This window comes from Salvia splendens, chromosome 2 (assembly GCF_004379255.2).
Source record: "Salvia splendens isolate huo1 chromosome 2, SspV2, whole genome shotgun sequence".
NCBI lineage: Eukaryota > Viridiplantae > Streptophyta > Magnoliopsida > Lamiales > Lamiaceae > Salvia > Salvia splendens.
This window is the reverse complement of record NC_056033.1, coordinates 20,423,893-20,448,132: the sequence shown is the minus strand read 5'-3', so window position 1 is coordinate 20,448,132 and position 24,240 is coordinate 20,423,893. Positions and strand designations below refer to the sequence as shown.

Here is a 24,240-nt window from a genome sequence, read left to right as displayed (position 1 = left end):
AAATATTATTAAAATATTCTATACATTGAATATAATATTCTAAAACTAACGGTTGGGGATGATTTTGTAATTTGTAGAGTTTGGCAGTTATTTTGTTTCCATGATTTCAGTCATGCTATTTTAGGAATTGATTTTCACACGCATTATATTCCCTCTTCATTTCCAAGCCACTCTTCCAACATATTGCACTTCGAACATATTCAGGATCTTAGTATAATTACATAGTATTCACATCATTCTAATCCACTCTTTCATTAAAACTGAATCTGCTAATTTGCAGATACCAATCTCGCTATATAAACTAATCTCAATTTCATTCATTCCCAATCTTCATGTTAATATGATAATGATATTCACACTATTCTAATACAATATTCACGTTCACATCATTCTAATCCACTCTTTCATTAAAACTGAATCTGCTAATTTGCAGATACCAATCTCGCTATATAAACTAATCTCAATTTCATTCATTCCCAATCTTCATGTTAATATGATAATGATATTCACACTATTCTAATACAATATTCACGTCCCATTGAACCTGCTATTTTGCAGATTTCAATCTCTCTATATAAACTAATCCTACTTCCATTCATTCCCAATCTTCAGCTGTCATTTCTCTACTGCGTGTTAAAATTGGTTGTGTCGATTTGTCAAATAGCTTTACGCCTAGAACATACTTTACTAGTACGTCAATGGACGACTCGAGCAATCCTCCTCGCACCACTGAGTTTTCTCCCGTAGCAGGAAACATACATGGAACTACTTATACAGAAAATATTAACGACAATCATGGGTCAATATTCGATGAGTTACAATCTCCGGTTGGCGGCTCACTTTTTGATTCTGACTCCGAATCATCCGAGGATGAAGAACTAGAGCCAGGTAGTATGAATACTTTTTTAGTTTATCGTAGTGAAATTTGGTCATATAAAATATATTGAAGAATTCTTTTGTTCGTTGTATTGAAATATATTATTTACTGGATGAAACGAACTGCATAATGAATGAACTATTTTGTTAATCTCAGTGTCATACATCCCTGACTGTCCTTCCCCAATGAAGCCACATATTGGCCAAGTTTTTCATACCTTGGATGATGCTACAGTCTTCTATAATAAATATGCACGGCAGGTAGGGTTTGACACCCGTAAACATGGATCTAAAAGGGTTGGAGATTTGGTTACATGGCTATACGTTGTGTGTAGTAGAGAAGGTGAGAAGCGAGTGAATTATAAACAGCCTGAGGCTAAACGTAGACGTTCATCTAGAAAGTGTCTTTGTAAGGCTAAAGTAGCTTTTAAGTTTTGTAAGGGTACTGGTTATGTTGTGAAACAGTTTGAAGAACGACATAATCATGACATGGTTCAGTTACGACACAAGCGATTTATGAGGCTCAATCGCAATATCGACCTGGTGCATCAGAAATTCATAGCAGATTGCGCAAGTGCAAATATCGGTCCCACGTTGACTTTTAGTCTGCTTAGCGAGGTCTTAGGTGGTTTGGATTACGTCGGATGCACCATTGTCGAGGTTCACAACTATAGGCGTGATCTTAGAGCATATGTGGATGGTGCTGATGCACAAATGGTATTGAATGATATGAAGCGGAAGAAGGAGATATGTTCGTCGTTCACCTACGACTTTGAGGTAAACTCTAAGGGCAGGCTTACACGTCTTTTCTGGTGTGATCCTATTGCCAAACACAATTACCATTTGTACGGTGACATTGTCTCTTTCGACACAACCTACTCAACAAATAGGTACGACTAATAAGTAGTCACTGTTTCAGATTGCTCCATCTTTATTTGGTTATTTATGTTTTTTGTGTTTCTTGTAGTGAATTATTTATAGTCCTAGGTGATATATTATAATTACGAGATGAACTATTTTGTCCACTATGATATGTGTTCCTTTTTGATGGAATGTAGGTATTGTATGATTTTTGCACCATTCACGGGCAAGGACAATCATGGCAGACCCATGACATTTGGTGCGGGATTGTTATCGAAAGAGAACGCTCCTTCTTTCGAATGGTTGTTCAAAAGGTTTGTTCAATGCATGGGCGCTGCTCCAAAATTGATCATTACTGATCAGGATTTGGGAATGAAGGTGGCTGTCGATAGTGTACTGGTTGATACAAGACATCGATGGTGCATGTGGCACATCATGTTTAAGGTGGTTGAAAAATTGCCCAAGAATCAGCTCCAGAATGAGGATTTAAAAAAGGAGTTAAATAAATGTGTGTGGTCGGAGTTGATAGATCCTGAAGAATTCGAAGAAACCTGGCACGAAATTATGGAAAAATACGGCCTTACAAACAACGAGTGGTTTTCTACAATGTTTGCCAATCGAAAATTCTGGGTATGTCCACAACATACTATTGTTTTTATTTAATACTGTGATGTACACATTTACTTAGTTATGAACTATTTTAAAGTGTTTATGAATCTATTTGCATATGCCATGATATACAGGTTCCAGCCTACTTCAGGGATTTTCCAATGAGTTCATTGATTAAGACCACCTCTGTATCCGAGTCTCAGAACAGTTTCTTCAAGAGGTACACTAAGTCTCGTTGTAATCTAGTCGAGTTTCTTATGCATTACAATAATGCGTTGGATGCCCAAAGGAGCAATAGCAACAGATTTGAATATCATGACTCCAATACGACCCCAGTGTTGAAAACAAATTCTGCACTTGAGAGGCACGCGTCAACAATCTACAGTGCTGGTGGGTTTAAGGCAATTCAGGAAGAGATTGAGGACGCAATTGATTGTTGCACCATGGTAAAGACTTCAATCGGTGAAGACACTGAAATATATGTGATCAATGACAAGTTCTCTCACGACTGGTCCGTGTCTTATTCCGTCTCTGGAGATTCTTACGTATGTGGGTGTAAACTATTTCAAAGACTTGGACTCGTATGCAGCCATATTTTTTGGGTCTTACGAAACAAAAAAATGAAGCTGGTTCCTGATCACTTACATGGAGGACGTTGGCTGAAGTCTAATTTTGTCAAGCCTGTTCATTGTGGTTTTGTTGACGATATTGAGAAAGCTCTCATTGTCGATGAGGCAGCACAAGAATGGAGGGATATGCATGGTGATTATTTTGAGGTTGCACAGTCTATTAAGGGAAACGTTGACCAAATTCGTGCATTCAGACAAATTATTGCTGAAGGGAAGAAAGCGATATTTGGTGAAGGGATTGTATTGTCTATTAGTGATAAGAGGCAAATGATTGAGAATTTCTATGGGTCTCAAGCCCCTAGCGAAATAGAGGTCCATCCTCCCGACGTTGTCAAAACCAAGGGTTCAGGAAGACGGCCGATTACACGCCTTGAGCAAGCTATGAAGATGAAGGCAAAGCCCGGTCGTAAATGTGCCGAATGCGGCGAGGTTGGTAATCATGATGCAAGAAATTGCAAAAAGATTAAGGAGAAGGAGAATAATAAGTAGTACTAGATATCTTTCGACGCGATGTCTTGATGTATTGTCTCAGTTTTTTAACTGCATTATATTTTTCTTAGATGAATACATTTTATGTTTCAATGAATACAATTTCATTATAAATGTAGTAGTTATGCTATTCAAATTTCGTTTTTGATGGATGAACTAATCTGATGTGTAGATGAAGAAATATATGCACAGAATGAATCATTTGTAATATAGAATGATCTCTTTATAGTATCATTTATGTGTTATTGAATTCATAAAATGTTTTTCCATATTGCAGTCAAATTAATTCATATTAAGACCATGTTTCCGCAACCCTCAGTATTGAACTTCCATAATATATTGTTTAAGCTAAAATAAATCTCGAATAACTGCACTTCACAATAAATAAGTTATGGTTCCTTTAAGCAAAAAAAGGGAGATTAAGACTATTCGGTTTACAGTTTACTTGGGAAAAATTGTTCCGATTTCAAATATCATAACATCACTTCTTCTTAAGGTAACATGCTATCATCTTTTCAACATCGATGTCCTTGTTTCTGCTTTCCTCTGCGTAGTATCTCGTAGTGATGCCCTTGTTGTTGAGGCATTCATGACTGTTATTTGCATTCATCAAAGCTGAACAATATTTGGCCCTCAAGCTCTGCAGTAATCCTTTGCTAGTTTTTTTTAGCCCACAATTCCAATAATCAGCGAGCTCACCCTTGTACGTTTCCATGTGTCTCATCAGAAAGATACCACAATCTTCACCATTCGTTGTCGTCCTCCATGGCATAGCCATCCTCTCTATTCTTGCAGAGGAAATGGTTTTGCATTGTTGTACAAGGCCAATCTGTGTCAGATAATGACAGAAAAACAACCTCTGCAGACACAGTAAATCTAAGTTTAGAGATATATTAATTTGTTATATAGGAGGAACGTTCAATTAAGAAACAAATAACACTGACCAGAGTATCTGGAATGTCTCCGTAGTTCTTTGTAATATCGTTGTCGTCCCCATTTTTTGAATTGTCTATAACAGTGACAGCTCTTCTTTGAAAGCAAAAACATATAGCATAGTAGTGTTCATGTGCACATATCGGGAAGAAAACCTATTCAATGAAACACATGAAACCACATAGTAAATATTGAGAAGAAAACCTATTCAAATCTTTGACATGCCAGAAGTTCCTTTATTCAAGTATTTTATCGTCTGCACGTCTTTCCAATTATAATTTGGAATTCCATTCACCTCGGCTTCTAAGTAGTTACAAAACTTAGCACATATGGTGTTGATGTCCACATTTTGAGGCCTTGTCACGATGGTGTACAGCTGTACATAAACAAAGTCAGGCACCACGGTGCACGTAGAAGTCATGTATATTAACCATTTGTACTTACACACGGGTACGTTGTGAAGAATAGTCGTCTTGAAGAGTACGGTTGTCGCCCCTCTTCCATGTTATTCAGGTAGGAAGCCCATGCATCGATAACTCCAACCATTACTAACTTCCGAGGCATTAACGAACATAATTCCAGCTTTGTAACTTTGACAACATCGTCATCGTAAACGAGCCTATCCCTGGACATTTTTAAAGACATGTTGTAGTGGCTTCTTCATATCTAATAAACCAGCACAGTAGTATTCGAAAGTAGAGTATGTGTTGTAATTTATTCATTTTATATTGTTCACCCTATAAGCACTTTAATTCAAATTATAAAAAGATTACGAAATCATACTCGTCTGTATTATTGGTTGTAAGAATCCAATAATACGCTTCACTCTCCTCTTGGGATAGCTTATTTGTGAGCTTGACTGGTCGTACGACGTAAGGAGATCGTAACGCATTGGAAACTTTCCTCTTCGTTCTCTTACGTACTTCCATCTTCTCCATCACATTTTTGCTCTACATTTCGTAGTAATAAAAGCACGTCAATATAGTGTAACATACGTTTCAAAATAATTATATTTCAAACCTGGCTTTGTAAATCCTTACCTTGTTTTGGTCATAAACTACAAGTGTTGTTGATGGCACTGGAGTTGCTGAGACAGGCAAGCCATCATTCGATTTGGCATTCAAACCCTCATTCACAAAATCATCATCGACATCTATTTCTTTAAACGCATCCAACACAGACTGTATTTCCGCCTCCACACTAAAATTCTATTCAGCAACGTATATGTAAACATTTTGTTTCAACTATTATCACTAAACAAAACATCATACTTTTAATTAATATTTGTACCTGCACTCCAACATCACTTGGCTGCTTTTCTTGTTGTAGCCTGGAATTGCTAGTTGTGTTTTGTACATAATGATCATCGGTTGTCGGCGTAAAAACACCCTGACAGTTGTAGAGTAAGATTTCATTGTTTAGCAGAAATACTTCAGACAATAACAATAATATTTCATATTATACGGCATTTAGTTCATCACAAATATGATCATCCATTACACACTAAGGAATTGGTCCATATAAATTAATACATGTACCCCATTATCCTTTGGCTCCTTTTCTTGATGTAGTATGTCGACGGACGTTGTGTTTTGTTCGATATGGACAGCGGTTGGTGTCATATACACGTCCTGTCAATTGTATTACCCGAATTCAGTAAATGGCAAAATCTCGTCCTCACTAAATTATGAAGGATATGTTTCATCAAATTTGATCTATCACTAACCAATCAATAATAGGTTAACTGTAGTTCAGTGCAATCGAACTACGTTTTAGACTTCAAAAAAAAAAAAAGTTTCTTGAATGCGATTACAATCTTCCAAGACAAAAAAAATTCATTCAGTTTTTATTTTCATTCATCCTTAAGAGAGATTATTTCAACCAATGTAATATGTCCAAAACAATTTGGCAAGAGATTTATTTACCTTATCGGGAACGCTTGTTTGCCATTTTTGTTTTGAAGAACGAGACTCATTTGGGAAGCAGTGTTTTAATTTACCACAACTTGTTGGTGTAGTACGATCCTGCCAATTGTTACAGAATCAAAAAAATAACGGTATCCCCAAACAATGACCACACGGAAAGTATATCAGGGGTGCAAGGGAGTTGAATCATTATACTAATTACATATTAATTTGGTTCCCATACAGTTTAGCAGGGGCCATGTTTAATAGATTACACACCATGGTCAGATGTCTACGAATTACATTCCCTGTTAACAATTACCCAAAAAATAAACTTAACATCACCAATACAAGAGACAAGTCAGTCTTCAACCTACCTGTTTACCACCAACCTACCTTTATATAGGATTGTGATCAACATAGAACCATTCTTAAACGTAGAACCATTCTTAAACGTAGAACAAATGCCAAACGGAGGTCGTTAGATCTTTTAATCCAATGGTGTTGATTTGCACAGCAACTTCCCATTACAACCAAAACTATTATTAATGGGTGAATGCAGAGAAGTGAAAAAATAAAGCATGCATGGACTCTTCTTCGTTTCATTCATTCTTCCATCAACATGTGAGTTTTTTCACATGTTGAGTCCTGAATGTCGTGAAAACATAGTCTAATATGTATGATTTTTAATCTTGACCGTCATTTTTTCCTCATCCAATGAATAAAATATGTAGAGTTCTAGGTTCTACACTTAAGAATGGTTCTATCTTTAACGCAACCCTATATATATATATATATATATATATATATATATATATATATATATATATATATATATAGGGGAGCGTTATTCTCATATTCATCCCTTAGATCCTTTATTCTTCTTAATATGGGCCGTTAGATCTCATTCATCAAAGGTCCAAATGATCTACATTATTACACTATAATGGTGCATTATTAGTCGGTGTGCATTTTTCAACTGAAAATCTGCATTATTAAATGACACGTGGCACCAATCTAATAGTCGGATGACAAAATCGTGGGGCTGAGATTAAAAAGAACAAAGAACAAAAGATACAAAAAGGAAATGAATACATCCCTATATATATATATATAGGCATAACTGATAGATATTGATGGATTTGGTGGTTGGAGAGATTTTAAGGAGTGGAGATATGGGGAATTCGTTTGGTGATGGGTTTTTGAGAAATATATTTGACCAAGTAGTTGACTACAATTTGGAATAAATAATTGATTTTTTTGGCTTCTCAAAATTGTAGTTGACTACAATTTGGAATATATATATTGATGGATTTGGTGGTTGGAGAGATTTTAAGGAGTGGAGATATGGGGAAATCGTTTGGTGATGGGGTTTGGAGAAATATATTTGACCAAGTAGTTGACTACAATTTGGAATAAATAATTGATTTTTTTGGCTTCTCAAAATTGGTCCAAACTAAAAGAAATAAAATGGGTATAAAAATTCGGGGTGTTACAATACCCATACCCGCAAAAATTTAAAACAAACTACCCGATCTCGCCCCGTTTCCCTTTGTCGTCGGGTAGCGGGTCGGGTTGAGGGTTTCCTGATATCCGCCACCCGTTTCGACACCCCTAATTAAATATATGTTGTTAGAAATAACACCCTCTGTTGTGCTTCTCTCCATTGCCTACCGCTCCTTCAAACCTATTTTCATCTCTCTCTCTCTGAAAAATTGAAAGAATTCTCTCATCTCTACATTCTCGACCATCGTTGTATCCCCTTCCGTGAGGCCACATCCGAATTCCGGACGTCACCTCGCTTCACTTCTTTTCTCTCCACTCAGCATCTCACACTACGTTGAGGTGGGGTCGAAGACGGTCCAGAGCCTTTGTCCTAGCGGCAAGGAGCTTAGAAATTATTATATGAGGTGCCGAGTTCGAGCCTTCTTGACATCAGTTGTAATTTCCTCCTATTTATAATATAGGAGTTTATTTGTAATTTTCTCCCTTATATAGGAGTTAATTTTTTTTTAAAAAAAAGAGGTGGGGTCGAAGACGCGAACATCGTAGGGCCAGTGGCCAATGAAATGAGCTTTTCGACAGCACTCTGGGGCTAGTAGTGGGGTCGGCCAACCCCACCCTGCCACCCAATTCCACCTAGATCTGCCACTGTCACTACTAGGAAATTGGCATTTTATGGCACTTAAAACTGCCATTACAAAACTAGTTACACTTAATCTTTTATGGCACTTGATGCAAGTGCATCATGGTAGATGTATTACAGGTTACGTGTAAAGATAGATAATATATTATTGCACTCCAAAGGTGCCATGAAACATAATGCGTAATGTCACTTGAAAATGCCACAATACAATTTTTTTAAACTACACTAACTTTTGGAAGAAAATTTACAAAATACCCCCATAAATTTTTATTATTACAATTTACCCTATATTCTATTTTATTTATTTTTTTCACCTACATATTTGTAGAATTTATATTATTGTCCTTCAAATATTCGTATATTATTTTTTAATCCTTCAATTACATTTTAGTTTCAATGTACAAAATTCATTATATTATTATTAATCATTCAACAAAATATGATAAATAATTAATTCAAATAAAATGACAAATTTCAACAATACCCAAAGTATCAAATGATCTTGTCTAATGTGTTTAAACACAAGGATTAAACATAAGAGTTGATCATCTTTACCTAAACTACAAACAAAATTAGTACTAAAAAGTAAAATTATAAAGTCCTAATCTATTCCAAAAGTGCTTGTAGGGATATTGCTTGTTTCTTTAATATGTGAGCCTCTTATGTCTGTCAAAAGAGCAAAGTACCACTCCAACACCACGCGACCTAAAATAATTAAGTATAAAATTCCAAGTTAATAAAATAAACAACAACAATATACATGTACTTTGAGAAAATAATAAAGGTTGGAGATAATATATATTACACAAAGCTCAAATTGTGAATGAATTTACCAATACCATTTTCCTTAGTCAGTTTTCAACAAATTTTCAACCACCAATGCAAGAAGAAACGAACCTTGCAAGTAATTATCCATGGACACAGAGAATTCACATACTCACTTTAATACCCTTACTATCCTTCCCTTCCTCCATTAAGGATTGCAAAATATACAAATAGATCAAGTCAGTGAAACATTAGTTTCTCACTCAAGTTTTCACTACCTTTTATTCTTTGCACATCAGACACATACACATATAACATATACATACCCATAATATTATCATGTTTCCACATACCATCTTAATGAAAGAATGAGATCCTAGAGTAAGAATATTTGGTTCAAATTGACTTATTGTGTATATCTACGGCAACATAGGTTGTAGAAAGCACATCGAGAACTGCTACAATCAATCTTTTTGTATCATTGCCATAAAATATTTGATTAAGAAGTGATAATCCTCAAAAATCAATAACATTTTGGTCTGTAATATCTTGCTATAGTCATAAGATGCATGCAATGGAAAAAAATAATAGCCAAGTGAAGATATTACCTAATGTGAGTTGTCAAAGAATTATGGTGGACATGAAAGTTCAGACTTTGGCAAGGATTCAACTATATAATAATAAGACAAAGCACCTATGTTGGTTCCTACTCATAACTTTATGTACATAAGTTTCCTCAAGATTTAGACAATGACCAATGTCCAATGAATTTCATAGCTATATCCGAAAGTTGAAATATGGAGAAGGAGAATGTCATATCCAAGATAAGAAAATGAGAACAATGTTGGATATTTTAGTGTAATTGGATTAACTTGATTGATCAACGTGATTATAATGAGACATCAAATAAGTTGGAAGTGCGGAGTGTACACTTGTTTGAATTCGTTATGATTGGACAGGTGTTCGGGGGCAGCGCCCCCGAGAGCGGGGTCCAAGGGGCAGAGCCCCTGGCTGGGGTCGACGCAATGCTTCATGAAGAGACGCGATGCTTCGTTTCTTCCTCTTTATATTCATCATCTTCTGGTTCGGAAAAGGATCACAGAATCAGCATACCAATATCTTCGAAACCTAAATTGTATCCGATCAAATATTGGTAGAACCGCCAAATTGATTTGATCTGAAAGTGTTTCACGCCTTTTAGGAAATTCGATTGTTCACATTCTCTGTAAATCTCCCTAACAAACAAGCAATACAAGGACTTGTAAAAAGACTAAAACTAGCTTGTAGTTACAAGTATGTCTCTCCAACAAGTAACTAGCTTCTACAAAATCATATGTTTAATAAGTTAGAAACAAAGCATCAACTCACTGGTATCTATCTAACGACAAGCTTCATTTAAAGTGGTAGTTTTAGGTACTATCAAGGCTTTCAATAGCTTCAATCACAATATGAAGTTCTAAATTGCTATGCAGATGCCTAGTGAAATATAGTAACCATAAGCAAAAACGAAAAACATAGTAGTAAGAATTAAAGACTAACCTTTGTTTCCAGCAGCCCTTCCTCAAACTCCACCTCTGCCTCAAGCCCTCAACCATCATATGTAAGAATATATCTATGCCATAAATCTAAAAGAAGTCCAAAAATGAAACAATACCAAATAAATACTACTCCATAAGTTAGATTATCATAAGAGAAAAGGTAGATAATAAGGAAACCCTTTAGTTTGATAGTTGTGAAGCCGTTGATTCTCTGTAATCTCGCGTAGGATTTATGATTGCGGGTTGCGGCATATTGGCATTCAGCAAAGCAGGGAAAATGTAATCAGCGATCAAAATTGGCTCTATATATTCTCACATTTGCAGGAAGCAAGTTTGAGGGCTAGATTCAGTTGCGCTACAATTCCAAAAACGAATATAAAAATTATGCCTGCAAAAATTTCTCCGTCAAAATTTTATAAGGAACATTCACCTTGCAATCGAATTAAACTAGAGGTGTTGAATGACGACTTGTGAGCGATCCGAGGTCTTCTTCTGTCAAAATTTCTTCTTCTTCTTGACATGTAAACGGAGATTTCTAGGGCTAGGGAATTAGAATTGTATTTGCCGATAGCTACGGAAGAGTGGGCGGCAGTTTCATTTCAATTAATTTTGAAGATAGTTTCTTTTATTCATTTGTCGTTTATTTCTAGTAATTTCTAAAATAAGAGTTAGTAATACATAAAAATAATATTAGCATTTAACTTAATTGATAAAGATATCACTAGTTTATTGCATTATATTATATTAAAATAATGATTATCAATTTTTATAAAGAATTTTGATGACTTTCTTAAGTTATTCAAAATTTTCTAAGAATATATATTATCATTACTGACTTATTTCTATTACATATAAATAAATTCTATTGTCGTATAATTAAATGAGAACTATCATTTGATTACTTATAAATAAAAAGTACCAATGGAGTTTCGGTAAATATTAGTATATTTAAAGTTAATTATATTTTATATCAAATACCAAATTTATTTTACTTACATAATTTTTTAATAAGATTAGTTTTTAAGAATTACGCATGAAAACTTTTATAATAATAGAATTGAAAGAAACTTGATAGTGTAAGTACAGTCTTATTTTGGCATTTATTTAATTATGTAGTATTAGTATTGAATATAAATGCAGCAAAAGGATGGTGTGGTGATAAAAATATCTTTGTTGACATCTTTTACAAAGTGCCATAAGATGAATGTAAGGATAGCCCAATTTTCTAGTAGTGTGTACTCATACAATGACACGAGATGAGATGTTGTTTTATGTGTTAAATTTTCAGAGAAAATATATTTTTATATATTAATGAGAGAGAAAATTTTTTATGACATTTTTTATAGAACAAAGTAAAATGAAAAATGTAACGTCTACAATGAGATAAATAAAATATTGATATATATATATATATATTATAAAATTTCAATTTAAAATATTTACGCTATCCTCAAATTTATTACCAGTTTCATTCCTAGATCCAATTCATAATTTTAATTTCAGATACTAAATATATTAGATATGTTGACTAAATTACGATATTTGAATTTATTTAATTAAAATTGAGTTATTAATTAATTAATAGAAACCAAATAATATAACCTCTTAACTAGTAGTATAAACTATAAAGTTTATTAGGGTTAGTTTTATAAATAATTAGTAGTACTTCTTTTGAACTGTGTTGTTTGACCGTTTGTATCATATTGGTTACTAAAATTTGATTTGTTTCAAAATAGATAATATACTTTATATTATTTGTAGTTCAATTTAAATAATTATTTTATTTTATACAAAAATTAAAATGTCATATAATAATATTTTAATTTTATTAACTAATTATAGTTCCTTATTTGTTCAACAAAGGTTTTCTTATAAAAATAGAAAATAAGTGAAGTTAAATAACTTAAAATCAATTTTTTATTATTTAGACAAGGATTTGATTATTAATTGTGGACAACACATTTAATAAATTTATGACAGCAAAAAAATATAATGTGAATTTGCATATAGCCAACATACAGGAATTTATATAATTGAAAATATTTTATTAATACATGCACTTCGAGGCTTCACCAACTTATGTAGAACTGAATTTAATTAGTTCAATTTGACTAATTAGAAAATTATAAACCCTAATAGCAATGTTATTTTATGTTAGTTAATATCCTTCAATATTTTATTTTTAAAAAGGAAACATGTGTAAAATATAGAAGGATTGTAAAGTCTATAAAAGTAACATATATAGATAATATTATGTGGCATTTTAATAGGTATATGGAATAAAATAATTAGTCAAATTGAAATAAACTAGTACATATAATATAAAGTATAAAATTTATTTTACAATTTGAAACAGAATAAACTTTAGTTTCCGATTTGATAAAAAAACTCAAATAGTTTGAGAAGAAATTAAGCTAGTTTATTAGGGATATTCTAGTTTTTTGTTATTGGCTGTTATACTGAGTATAGATGTATTTTTGGCTATACCTTTTGGTATGTATCATTAGATGATGAATACAAATAAACAAATTCTAAACAATAATTTAGTAGCCAGTCCAAATGGAAAGAGTTGATCGAAAAAATGAATCAAGGTTTAAAGAATATTCTGTTTTGCACGTCCCTACAACTTGAATACTGAGTGAGTAAGAATATAAAGAGAACTTAAAAATGAAAACTAAAAGAGTAATTAAAAATGAAAACAAATTACTAATTTCGAAGTTGGGCTCCAGTTTCTCCTCTACTCTACGCATACCAAAAACCGATTAACCTGAACCCGACTCCTGAAGACTCGGGCTCCGACCCGAACCCGACCGCCGCCTCCGAAAAATCGATCCCAATTTACCAAAAAATCGCCGGAAAGCACCGTCCCTCGGTGGCGGTATCATCCGCCACAACTCAATTGCCCTCAACGTGCCGCCGGTGTAGACGAGACCCACCACCGACTCCTCACCCTCGACGAACCTCCCCACTGTGAATCCGCCGTCGGACAACCGCGAGATCGAAAGCCCCACGCCTCCCGGCAACTCGTGGCGGCAAATCGGGCACGAGTTGTGGAGACTGAGCCACGGGAATATGCAGCCGTCGTGGTAGAGGTGCTTGCATGGCATCTCGCGGGCCTCCGACCCGACCTCCAAGGCGTCCGTGCACACGGCGCAGACGTCCACGTGGCAGGCCTGGATCCGCACCGTGGGCAGGGACGCCACAGCGCGCTTGCTGGCAGGCGGATTCTCCGGCCCGGCCAGCAGGCTGAATCCGATCTCCAGGACGCCCTCCAGCGTCGCCTCGGAGCCGGGCCCGACCAATGATTCCGAAACGGAGGAAGGCAGAGCCCGGATCCTTGTTCCCGACCCGTCGTCGTAGTAGAACTGGTAGCCCCGTGGCCCCCGGAGGACTAACAGATTCAGCGGATTGAAGGAGGCGTCGCGGCAGTTCGGACAGAATTGCGACTCTGCAGAGACGAACCACCTAGCACACTGATAGCACCAGACATACTGCATTGCCGTGGAATCCATGCCACAAAAATCAATGTTTTAAAAACCGGAATAAAATAATCGATGATGAATTGTATCACATATATACTACTAGTATTTATAAGTAAATTATTGTTATGAAATTGACGAGAGAAGGAAGAAAAAATTTACACGTTATTTCCATAAATCAAATATCCTTTCTTCCTTCCAAGTTTACGCCTGCTATCTTTTACACATATATAGGAGATCCTACCAAATATCAACTTTTTTTTGGTTCACCAATACAAATCGCTTCAAACTAAATATCATATTCCTTATTTCAGAGTTGGATACTATAGCTTTTCATATTCATATCTTTATGAGACCTACGAAAATGAAAAATGTACCTATATTTTTATTACAAATGAGGGAGTATTATATTAGTACTTCCTCCGTCCCGCATGACTTGCACTATATTCCTTTTTGGGAGTCCCAAGATACTTGCACTCTTTCTATTTTGAGTAAAAATTAGCGTTAATTAAACATACCCTTATTACACTTAAAATGTCCGTGCCGAAAAGTAAACGTACGACTAATTAAATTAGTTACCGAAAAGTAAACGTGCGACTAAACGTGCGACTTATTAAATTAGTTACCCTTATTAGTTACTCATTCTTTAATCTCCGTGCCGAAAAGTAAACGTGCGACTAACCCGGGACGGAGGAAGTACTAAATAGATTATGATTGGAACATAATCTCCGAAAGTCTTTTCGATGCACACGGATCACTTTGATTCTCAACGTAGTTATGATTTCCAATCAATTCCCCTAATATTGATTCATAATTTATCATTATTTCCTAATATTGATTATTCTAGAAACTTCTTGTTTAATTTATATGGGAAAAGACATTTTGGGAGACTACTAACTCAAATCGTTTTATTTGTTATTCTATTCCATCTTATTTTTTACGGATTTTATAATTTAGGTTTTATTTTCGTTGATCTTCTTTTTTTCGAATTTTAAAATTTGGGTTTTAAGTATTTTTTATTGTATGTATGAAAGTGGAATTGAGGATGACTTTTTCTTCTAAGGGAAGTGGCTTGTATTTTTTCAGCACTTTAAAAATACATAGGTTATTACCATTGTCTATATCTTGAATATAAGTCATTATTACGTTGATATATATATAAATGTTACATTGACATTGTATATCATGAACTTAAGTTTCATATTAGTACAATGAATATCATTATACTACAGATTGTTATAATTATATTCAAATTGTATACATATTCAATAGAAGTTTTCGTTATAGTTATATTCAAATTGTATACATATTCAATAGAAATTTTCGCGGTTCCTAGCGGCATCAATTTTCTATATCAATTTTTTGCTCAATATTTGTTTTAAATTAACGACTTAATTGAGAAATATATATATTCAATTCAATAGGCTTGATAATTTATATAGAAAATTACAAAAACAAATAAAAGAAATTTACTTCAAAATTCAAATACAATAAGTCAGTAACACTATTAATAGTTCACAAACTACAAGTTAAAAATGACAAAGACGTATTAACACTAACAAATAACAATAAGCAAGAATTTATATGTTGGCTGCAAGGTGAAAGAGGAAGATGATTTCAGTTTGCAAGGTGAAAGAGGAAGATGATTTCAGTTTGCAAATATTGGAGAGAATTCACAAAGGATATAGAAAGGGTTTATAAGATAGAGGATATAGACTTAGGAAGACAGAAAATAAAATATCCTGTATTAATTAGGAAGAGAGAACAAAAATACGGTGACTTGTGTGACAGAGTTCCTAATTACAAATGAATTATGCAAATAATTTAATTTCTTGTTTAATATATATATGTTTTGTTTAAGTTTAAATTGTGAAAAATAATATCATCCTAAGTATTTTCTTGGACCGGAAATTGCAAGAAATAAGAAGGGGATCCTAATATCTAAAATAAATATTCTATGAACTTAGTCAGGGATGCAGGATTGTAATGATGCAAGCCTTCTTGTGTCCCAATGGATCCACTGAAGCAACTTAAACAAGAAGTTCGAAAGCCAATGGAAGATCCATCTAAATATAGGAGAATGATAGGTAGATTGTTATACCTATGTATAACTTTTGTAGCTCACAAGCTTAGTCAATTTGTTTCAAGTTCTTGTGAAAAAATGGGAAGCTAGTGAAAAGGTCTTGAAATACTTGAAAGGGACTCTTGGTCATGGCTTGTTTTACTCAAGCTCTACTGAACTTGTACTCAGCATCGCAGACTAGGCTCCTTCTCCAGATTACCGCAAATCCATGACTGAATCTTTGATATCTTGGAGAGCTAAGAAGCAAAACACTATATCGTGCTATAGCTCAAGCAACATGTGAAGTAGTGTGGGCCAGTGCATTATTGAAAGACTTTGGGATCGAGAGAGGAAAGGCAGTAGCATTATTTTGTGATAACCAAGCTGCTGTGTATATTAGTTCCAACCCGGTCTTTTCCATGAACATACCAATCACATAGAGATTGATTGCCATACGGTGAGAGAGAAGTATTTGGAAGGGGTAACAAAGCTTGTGCACATCAGAAATAACATGCAAATGGCTGATATATTCACTAAGCCATTGAAGCTACTGCATTCCAAAACATATTGTGCGAGATGAACTTTTTTTAGTCTTTATGGTCCATCTTGAGGGAGGGTGTTGAAAGTGAAGAGATGAGATGCAGCAGTGAAAGAAGCTCAATGAGATGCGAAAGAGAGTCATTGGTGTTCGAAGCAAAAGACCTGTTGGTGCTGACGTGGCTTGAGTTAGTTAATAATGTACTAGTAGTTGGATAATAAATAATCAGCTGCTTTTTGTTGAGTTTGATCATGTAGTTAGCTTTACTTTGATTGGTTGTTTTGCATCTCAAATGAGTCATCTCATACAATAAAAGAGATAGAGCTCTTAGTTGTGTATCACTTGAATTTTATGAAATATGAAATTTTCTGTTTCTCCGATATATTCTTTGTTCATCTTTATGTTTGTTGGTTTTTCATTTTTTACATAGCCTTTTTGTCCAAAGAGTAAAATGAAAATTTGATAAGAAAATGAAGGAAGAAAGAGATTGAAAGATAGATAAAGAAATTTATTGAGTATTTAAAATGTAAAAAATATTAAATTACTTCAAAAGTTAGATTATGCCATTAGTCTTCTACTCCCTCCGTCCCACAAAAGATGTCACACTTGTGGGATGGCAGGAGATTTTAGAAGGTTTTGTTTTATGTGATAAGTGGAGAGAGAAAATTTAATTTTTATATTAGTGTAAAAGGGAACTTTTTTAAAAATGGAAATGAGACATCTTTTATGAGACAAACTTGAAAGAAAAGTGTGGCATCTATTATGGAACGGATGGAGTACTTAATTGACTGAATATCCTCATGGACTTAAAAGGGTATTTTTTGCCAAATAAAAGTTTTAAAAAAGTGATTCAAGCAATTAAAAAACTTCAAATAATTTTTTTAAATGTTGCAGACTTAAATTAATAACTTAGCAAAGTTTAGAGATTAAAAAATATTAATAAGATTAGTTTTTAATGTATTAGAATCAAATTAGATATATAGAACAAAACAAACAACACTAAACTTAAACGAGCGTAGTGCTCACGAATAATGCTCACATAAAGTATGTACGTAGCATATCATTCCTCCTCATATAAATGCTAAAGATATTAGATATGTCGACTAAATCATGATATTTGAAATTAATTAATTAAACTTGAATTATTAATTAATTGATGGAACCAAATAACATAACCTCTAAAATAATGGAGTGGTATAAACTACAAAGTTTATTATAGTTAATTTTATTAATGATTATTAAAATATGTGTTTGACTGTTTGTAATATTAAATTGAATACTCGTATTAGTTTAATCAGTTTTAAAATAAATAATTAACTTTGTGTGCTTTATCATATTTGCATTTTAATGCAATTTGAATGATTATTTTATTCCACATAACAATTAAAATGCCACATAATATTTTTATTTATGTTAATTTTATAAACTAATTATAGTTCCTTATTTATTCCTCAAATGTTTCCTTATAAAAAGAGAAAATAAAGAAAATTATCAAATTGTTAACAATTAGACAAGGACTTGATTCATACTCGTGGAAAACATTTAGTCCAACATTTAATAAGTTTATCAGAAAAAAAATACTATATCATGTGAATTTGCTTATCCGCACCTCTTTCTTGTCAAATAAATTGTACAACCAACATATAGAGAATTATACGATTTAAAATATTTAATACAATGCAATTCGAGGATTCAATAATTTAGGTAGAACTAATATGATTAGTTTAATCTAACTATTTAGAAAAGTAAGTAAAAAAATATCCCCAAACCCGTACCCATAATTTCGGGTTTCGGGTACCAAAAACCCGTCGGGTATTGGGTCGGGTCGGGTATACCCGAAACCCGCAGATTAAATTTACAGGCCTAGCTACATCATCATTTTTAATTTTAGCTTTATCACATGTTGCAAGGCGGCCTAAAATCAACCGTAACTTATTTAATCATGTTTCATGTTTTTAGAAAACAAATAACGTAGATTAAATAATGAAAACGTGATTCTTCTCTACGATTGCGCTCTCCATCATTTTCATCTTCTTTTGTTGTTGTGGCTTACTCAAGTTGGATTGTCAAGCTGATCAAGCTGGTCAAGGGGGTGTCTTTGTTGATTAAAACGTGAGATACAAGTCTTGCCGGGCGAAAATTACAAGGAAAAGAAAATAATGAAAATTACACGTTAAACAACTGAACAATTACACGGAAATATGTTGTGGAAAGCGGTAAGCCGAATCGAGTAGTCCTCTTTCCGCAAGACGAGATACGCCCCGGTAGTGCTCTCGGTTTGGCGTGTCGTCCCCAAAGATAAAACTGCTTCGTCTCTGGAGTAGCAGCACCTCTAGCAACAGAGCTCCAGCGAACGGGAGTGAGGCGGGGGCAGAGCTTCGACTGGAAGTTATGTAGAAAGGGAGTATGCAAAAAATGCTTGTGTTGTGTTATATCTAGAATGCAGAGGATGCATGCCTATTTATAGGCCAAGTCCACCTGCAGAGCATTGATGGAGTCAACAGCCATTATGTGTGCCATGATGGCTTGACTGTAACCGCCGGGGGTTATTGACTGGTGCACTACCCAGTGGGAGCTGAAGAGACACGACGCACCTGGACACGCTACACGACGGGATACACCATGGACCCGTCGGGGTCCATCGGGGACCTTTTGTCTCCCGTTATAGGTCGGGGTCCAGCGGAGACCTTTTGACGCCCGTTGTGAGTCGGGGTCCAGCGGAGACCTTTTGACTCCCGTTGTGAGCCGGGGTATAACGGGGACCTTTGGTCTCCCGTTATGCGTCGGGGTCCAGCGGGGACCTTTTGTCTCCCGTTGTGCGTCGGGGTCCAACAGGACCATGACGTGAACCAGGACTCGTCGGGGATAGCTTGGAGTTTGGGGTGGTCTAAAAAGAACAAGCGGGGCTCAAACCACGCTCAACGACCAGCTCCAAAGAACAGCCCAAAGGCCAATTGTCAAGATCCAAGGCACAAGGCACAAGGCACCAGGCACCCGTTGCACGGTGCACGGGGCATGGGGCACAGGCATGGGCACGGGCCACGGGCCACGGGACATGGGACACGGGTCACGGGACACGGGTCGCGGGTCGCGGGCGGGCGACGGCGGCGCGCGCGTGTGGGCTCTGTTACCCATCTTATTCCATGATAATTATCACACATGATAATTCATCTGATTAAATACTTCATCAAAGAAGTCTATCATCCCCGATGTGGGATAATTAACACTTAGTTAATTAATCCCTTAGTCTTTTCACATAGCTCATTTCTAGCTTTATTGTGACCAACTTTAATATATTATTTTTCACTCACAGGGAATCAGATTTGAGAAAATGAATATACTACAGTCATCTACTCGGAACGTAGATCGACGTTATTAAATTTAATTTCATAAAATTAAATTTCTTGTAACGTTTATTATTAGTCAAAAATCATTTGACCAAGCACGATTCCAACAATCCCCCACATGATTGAAAATTGCCAAATGCATATGTATGCAGACACAAGCTCAACCCTCAAGAGGTATATGCAAGCATAAGGATAGATAGTTTTTGGCTTGGAACCATCCATAGTCAACACCATCGGATACATAGGCGGACTAGTAGCGCGATGCTTTGAACTATTCCTTCACGGCGTGCACCGAGACAATGATGTTAACACTTAAACACCTCAACCTCATCCGTTCTCACGTTTTGTGTCCATTTCAGGCCTTGGACACCACTTTGGATTCATAAGTGTATTGTTTGAAGCGGTCCCACTTCACACTTACATAGGTGATTCCTCGTTGAGTATCTTGCCATACTCGTTCTCCTTGAGAACTTTATCTCAACGAGATCCTTTAGAAATCATTAAAAGTCGTAGACTTAACCTCACCACTAGGCAAGTTTTTTTCAACACTCTATTGCTCTCTAGGGAATAAATATAGATGAGTGTTTCACACGAACTCTCATAGCTTAGTTTTCTCATTGAACCAAGTTCTTGGGATCTCCAGTCATCATGGTTGGGTTACCACTATGACAGTTCTTTAGTTTGTGGATTTCAAACCCATTCCCTCTAGCAATTTATTCATTTGATCACGATTTAACCCTTTGGTTAGCGGATCCGCTAGATTATCCAATGACTTCACGTAGTCAATTGTAATCACCCCTGTTGTGATCAAATGTCTCACGGTATTATGTCGTCGACGAATGTGTCGAGACTTACCATTGTACAAGCCACTGTTTGCCCTCCCAATAGCGGCTTGGCTATCACAGTGAATTAACACTGGAGGCACAGGCTTTGACCAACATGGAATATCTTCAAGGAAGTTTTTAAGCCATTCGGCTTCTTCCGCGGCTTTATCCAAAGCTATGAATTCAGATTCCATGGTGGATCGGGCTATACATGTCTGTTTCGTGGATTTCCACGAGACAGCACCACCCTCAATAGTAAAGACATATCCACTTGTTGAAAGTGAGTCTTTGTTATCGGATATCCAATTTGCATCGCAGTACCCTTCAAGTACCGGGGGGGGTATCTCGAAAAGTGTAGCCCATGATTTTGAGTATACTTGAGATATCTCAAAACTCTTACAAGAGCTTTCCAATGCTCTTTGCTTGGATTGCTCGTATAACGGCTCAACTTGTTCACGACGCAAGCAATATCAGGTCGAGTGAAATTAGTAAGATACATAATGCATCCAATGACCCGTGCATAATCTTCTTGTGCAACGGGCTCACCCCTGTTCTTGCTCAAGTGAACATTGAGCTCTACAGGCGTCTTAGCCAGGACGCAACGCCATCATAGGCGTTGAACCTCTTTAATACTTTCTCAACATAATGAGATTGTGTTAATGTGATTCCTTCGGATGTTCTTAGAATTTTTATTCCAAGAATTACATCGGCTAGACCCATATCCTTCATGTCAAAGTTTCTCTTTAACATGGCTTTCGTGTCGTTAATCACTTTGGGTGTTACTACCCATGATTAACATATCATCAATATAGAGACATACTATAACATATCCATTATCAGTGTTCTTAATGTAGACACATTTGTCACATTCGTTGATTTTAAATCCATTTGATAACATCACGTTATCAAATTTCAAGTGCCACTGTAACGATGCTTGTTTCACATAGAGGGATTTAACCAGCTTGCATACCTTTTTCTCTTGTCCAGGTACTACAAAACCTTTAGGTTGTTCCATATAGATTTCATCTTCGAGGTCACCATTTAGAAACGCAGTCTTAACATCCATTTGATGAATCTCAAGATTGTGGACAGCAGCAATCGCTAGAAGCACTCGAATTGATGTAATCCTCGTTAGAGGTAAGTAGGTATCGAAGAAATCATACCCTTCCTTTTATTTAAAGCCTTTGACTACCATTCGAGCTTTATACTTATCCACTGTTCCATCGGCCTTAAACTTTGTTTTAAGGACCCATTTGCATCCTAAATGTTTAGCACCTTCAGGTAGATCAACCAACACTCACGTGTGGTTTAGCATAATTTAATCAATTTCGCTTTGAACAGCTTCTTTCCACTGCAACCCGTCTGGGCCAGCAAAGGCTACTTTTATCGATGTTGGTTCTTCATCCAACATAAATGCAATATAGTCAGGACCAAATGTATTTGGTGTTCTGATCCTGCTACCACGTCTTAGTACCGCATCGTTTGGATCATGCCTTGTTCGCTTGCGCGATTCAGGCTCTTATCCACTGATTTAGAACTAGTGGCTTCATCCTCAATTCTCGTCTTAGAATTGGGTGCAATATTTTCCTTGTCTTTGCGAGGAAATATATTTTCAAGAAATACAGCATTTCTTGACTCGATTGTTGTTCCCACGGTCACCGTCGGTATTTCAGACTTGTGGACAACGAATCGATATGCACTACTATTAAGTGCATACCCAATAAAGATACAATCAACTTTTTTAGGACCGATTGTAACTTCTTTGGGCGGAGGAACCATTACCTTAGCCAAACACCCCCACACTTTGAGTTATTTGTAGGATGACTTCCTTCCCTTCCACAGCTCATAAGGAGTAACATCCTTACCTTTGCGTGGAATTTTGTTTAGGATGTAGTTGGATGTCAAAATAGCTTCCCCCACATGTTCTGAGGCATCCCTGACCTGATCAGTAACGCATTCATCATCTCTTTGAGAGTTCGATTCTTGCGTTCTGCAACACCATTAGATTGTGGTGAATATGGTGCAGTCGTTTGGTGAATTATACCACTTGCGTTGCATAATTCCTCAAACGGAGCTACGTATTCACCCCATCTATCACTTCGAATCATTTTGATTTTACATCCAAGTTGATTCTCGACTTCGTTCTTATAATTTTTGAACGTTTCTATTGCTTCGTCTTTACTTCTCAAAAGATAGACATAACAATATCTTGTGCAATCATCTATGAAAGTGATAAAGTATTTTTTACCACCTCTCGTTTGCACCAATTTTAAGTCACATACGTCCGTGTGAATTAATTCAAGGGGTTTCATGTTCCGTTCAACCGAATGAAACGACAACTTAGTCATTTTCTGTAACATCCCAAACTTTTGTGACCCTTTTTTTTATGTTATTGGAATTTTGGATTCTTTTTAAAAAAAAAAAAAAACGTTTGATTTTATGTGATTAAGTGCTTTGCGTGAAATAAATTGCCGTGGTAATTGTGGAATGATGAGCTTGGGATTTTATCGTTTTTCCAATGTGGGGAAAAGATTAATAGGATCATGCATTTATCCTTTCTCGAGTCGATTCATTGAAATATTCGGCCCTTCCTAATTATTGAAATAGTACTTCTTTTTGTGGATTTAATTAATTGCTTTGGGACATTATTCCAAATTAAATCCAAACCAATGGACCTTAAATTACACTACATGAAATTCGAACTCCATCCTTTTATCCTTGGGAGTTTCGAAAATCTCCAATAGGAGATTGGATTATTTTTCATTTGATTTAATTGGTGCTTTATTGACTCTCTTCTTTTGAATTAAATCCAATTAAATCATGATATATTTCATTTCCTCGCCCAAAAATAGATAGAGAGTTGGGGTATTTCCTTGGCTATTTAGCCTAGCAATTTTCGGCTCTCTCCAATAAAATTTGGAGAATATTTTATTTGTTTCCTAATTTGTGGAATCCCTATTTATTCAAATAAATTCCTTTGTCAATTTAATTGGGGATGTGAATATTTTTCTACTACTTCCCTTCCATGTCACACGCCCCATACTATTATTTTCCTTGTGGGAATTTAAATAATTGTTACCTATTTTATGGGAGCCTCTTTCCATAAAGAATTTACCAAAATTTAAATAATTTCCTTGTGCAAAGTCCTTGAAATTTTCGGCCCCCACCACAATTGTTCCTACTTGGAGATTTAATTTATTTGTTTCCTTGTATTCATTATTTTTATTTCCCAAATTGTGG

At 35.5% G+C, this 24,240-nt stretch overlaps 2 protein-coding genes and 1 long non-coding RNA gene across 3 annotated transcripts; 1 reads left to right on the top strand and 2 right to left on the bottom strand.

Annotated features, from left to right (window-relative positions):
• Positions 1-698: 698 nt before the first annotated feature.
• On the top strand, positions 699-3,464 carry LOC121775697 (protein FAR1-RELATED SEQUENCE 5-like). Its single transcript, XM_042172722.1, has 4 exons — positions 699-888; positions 1,034-1,766; positions 1,935-2,367; positions 2,481-3,464. Exons 1-4 carry the CDS (start codon positions 699-701, stop codon positions 3,462-3,464), a joined length of 2,340 nt encoding a protein of 779 aa, XP_042028656.1.
• A 7,287-nt stretch (positions 3,465-10,751) lies between these two features.
• LOC121780678 lies at positions 10,752-11,282 on the bottom strand. Its single transcript, XR_006046077.1, has 3 exons — positions 11,181-11,282; positions 10,928-11,105; positions 10,752-10,837 (listed from the first exon to the last, which is right to left on the bottom strand). It is a non-coding gene; the product is annotated as an uncharacterized LOC121780678 (long non-coding RNA).
• Positions 11,283-13,512: 2,230 nt separating this feature from the next.
• Positions 13,513-14,247, bottom strand: LOC121775684 (E3 ubiquitin-protein ligase RDUF2-like). Its single transcript, XM_042172714.1, has one exon. It carries the CDS (start codon positions 14,245-14,247, stop codon positions 13,513-13,515), a length of 735 nt encoding a protein of 244 aa, XP_042028648.1.
• Between the last annotated feature and the right edge of the window lie 9,993 nt (positions 14,248-24,240).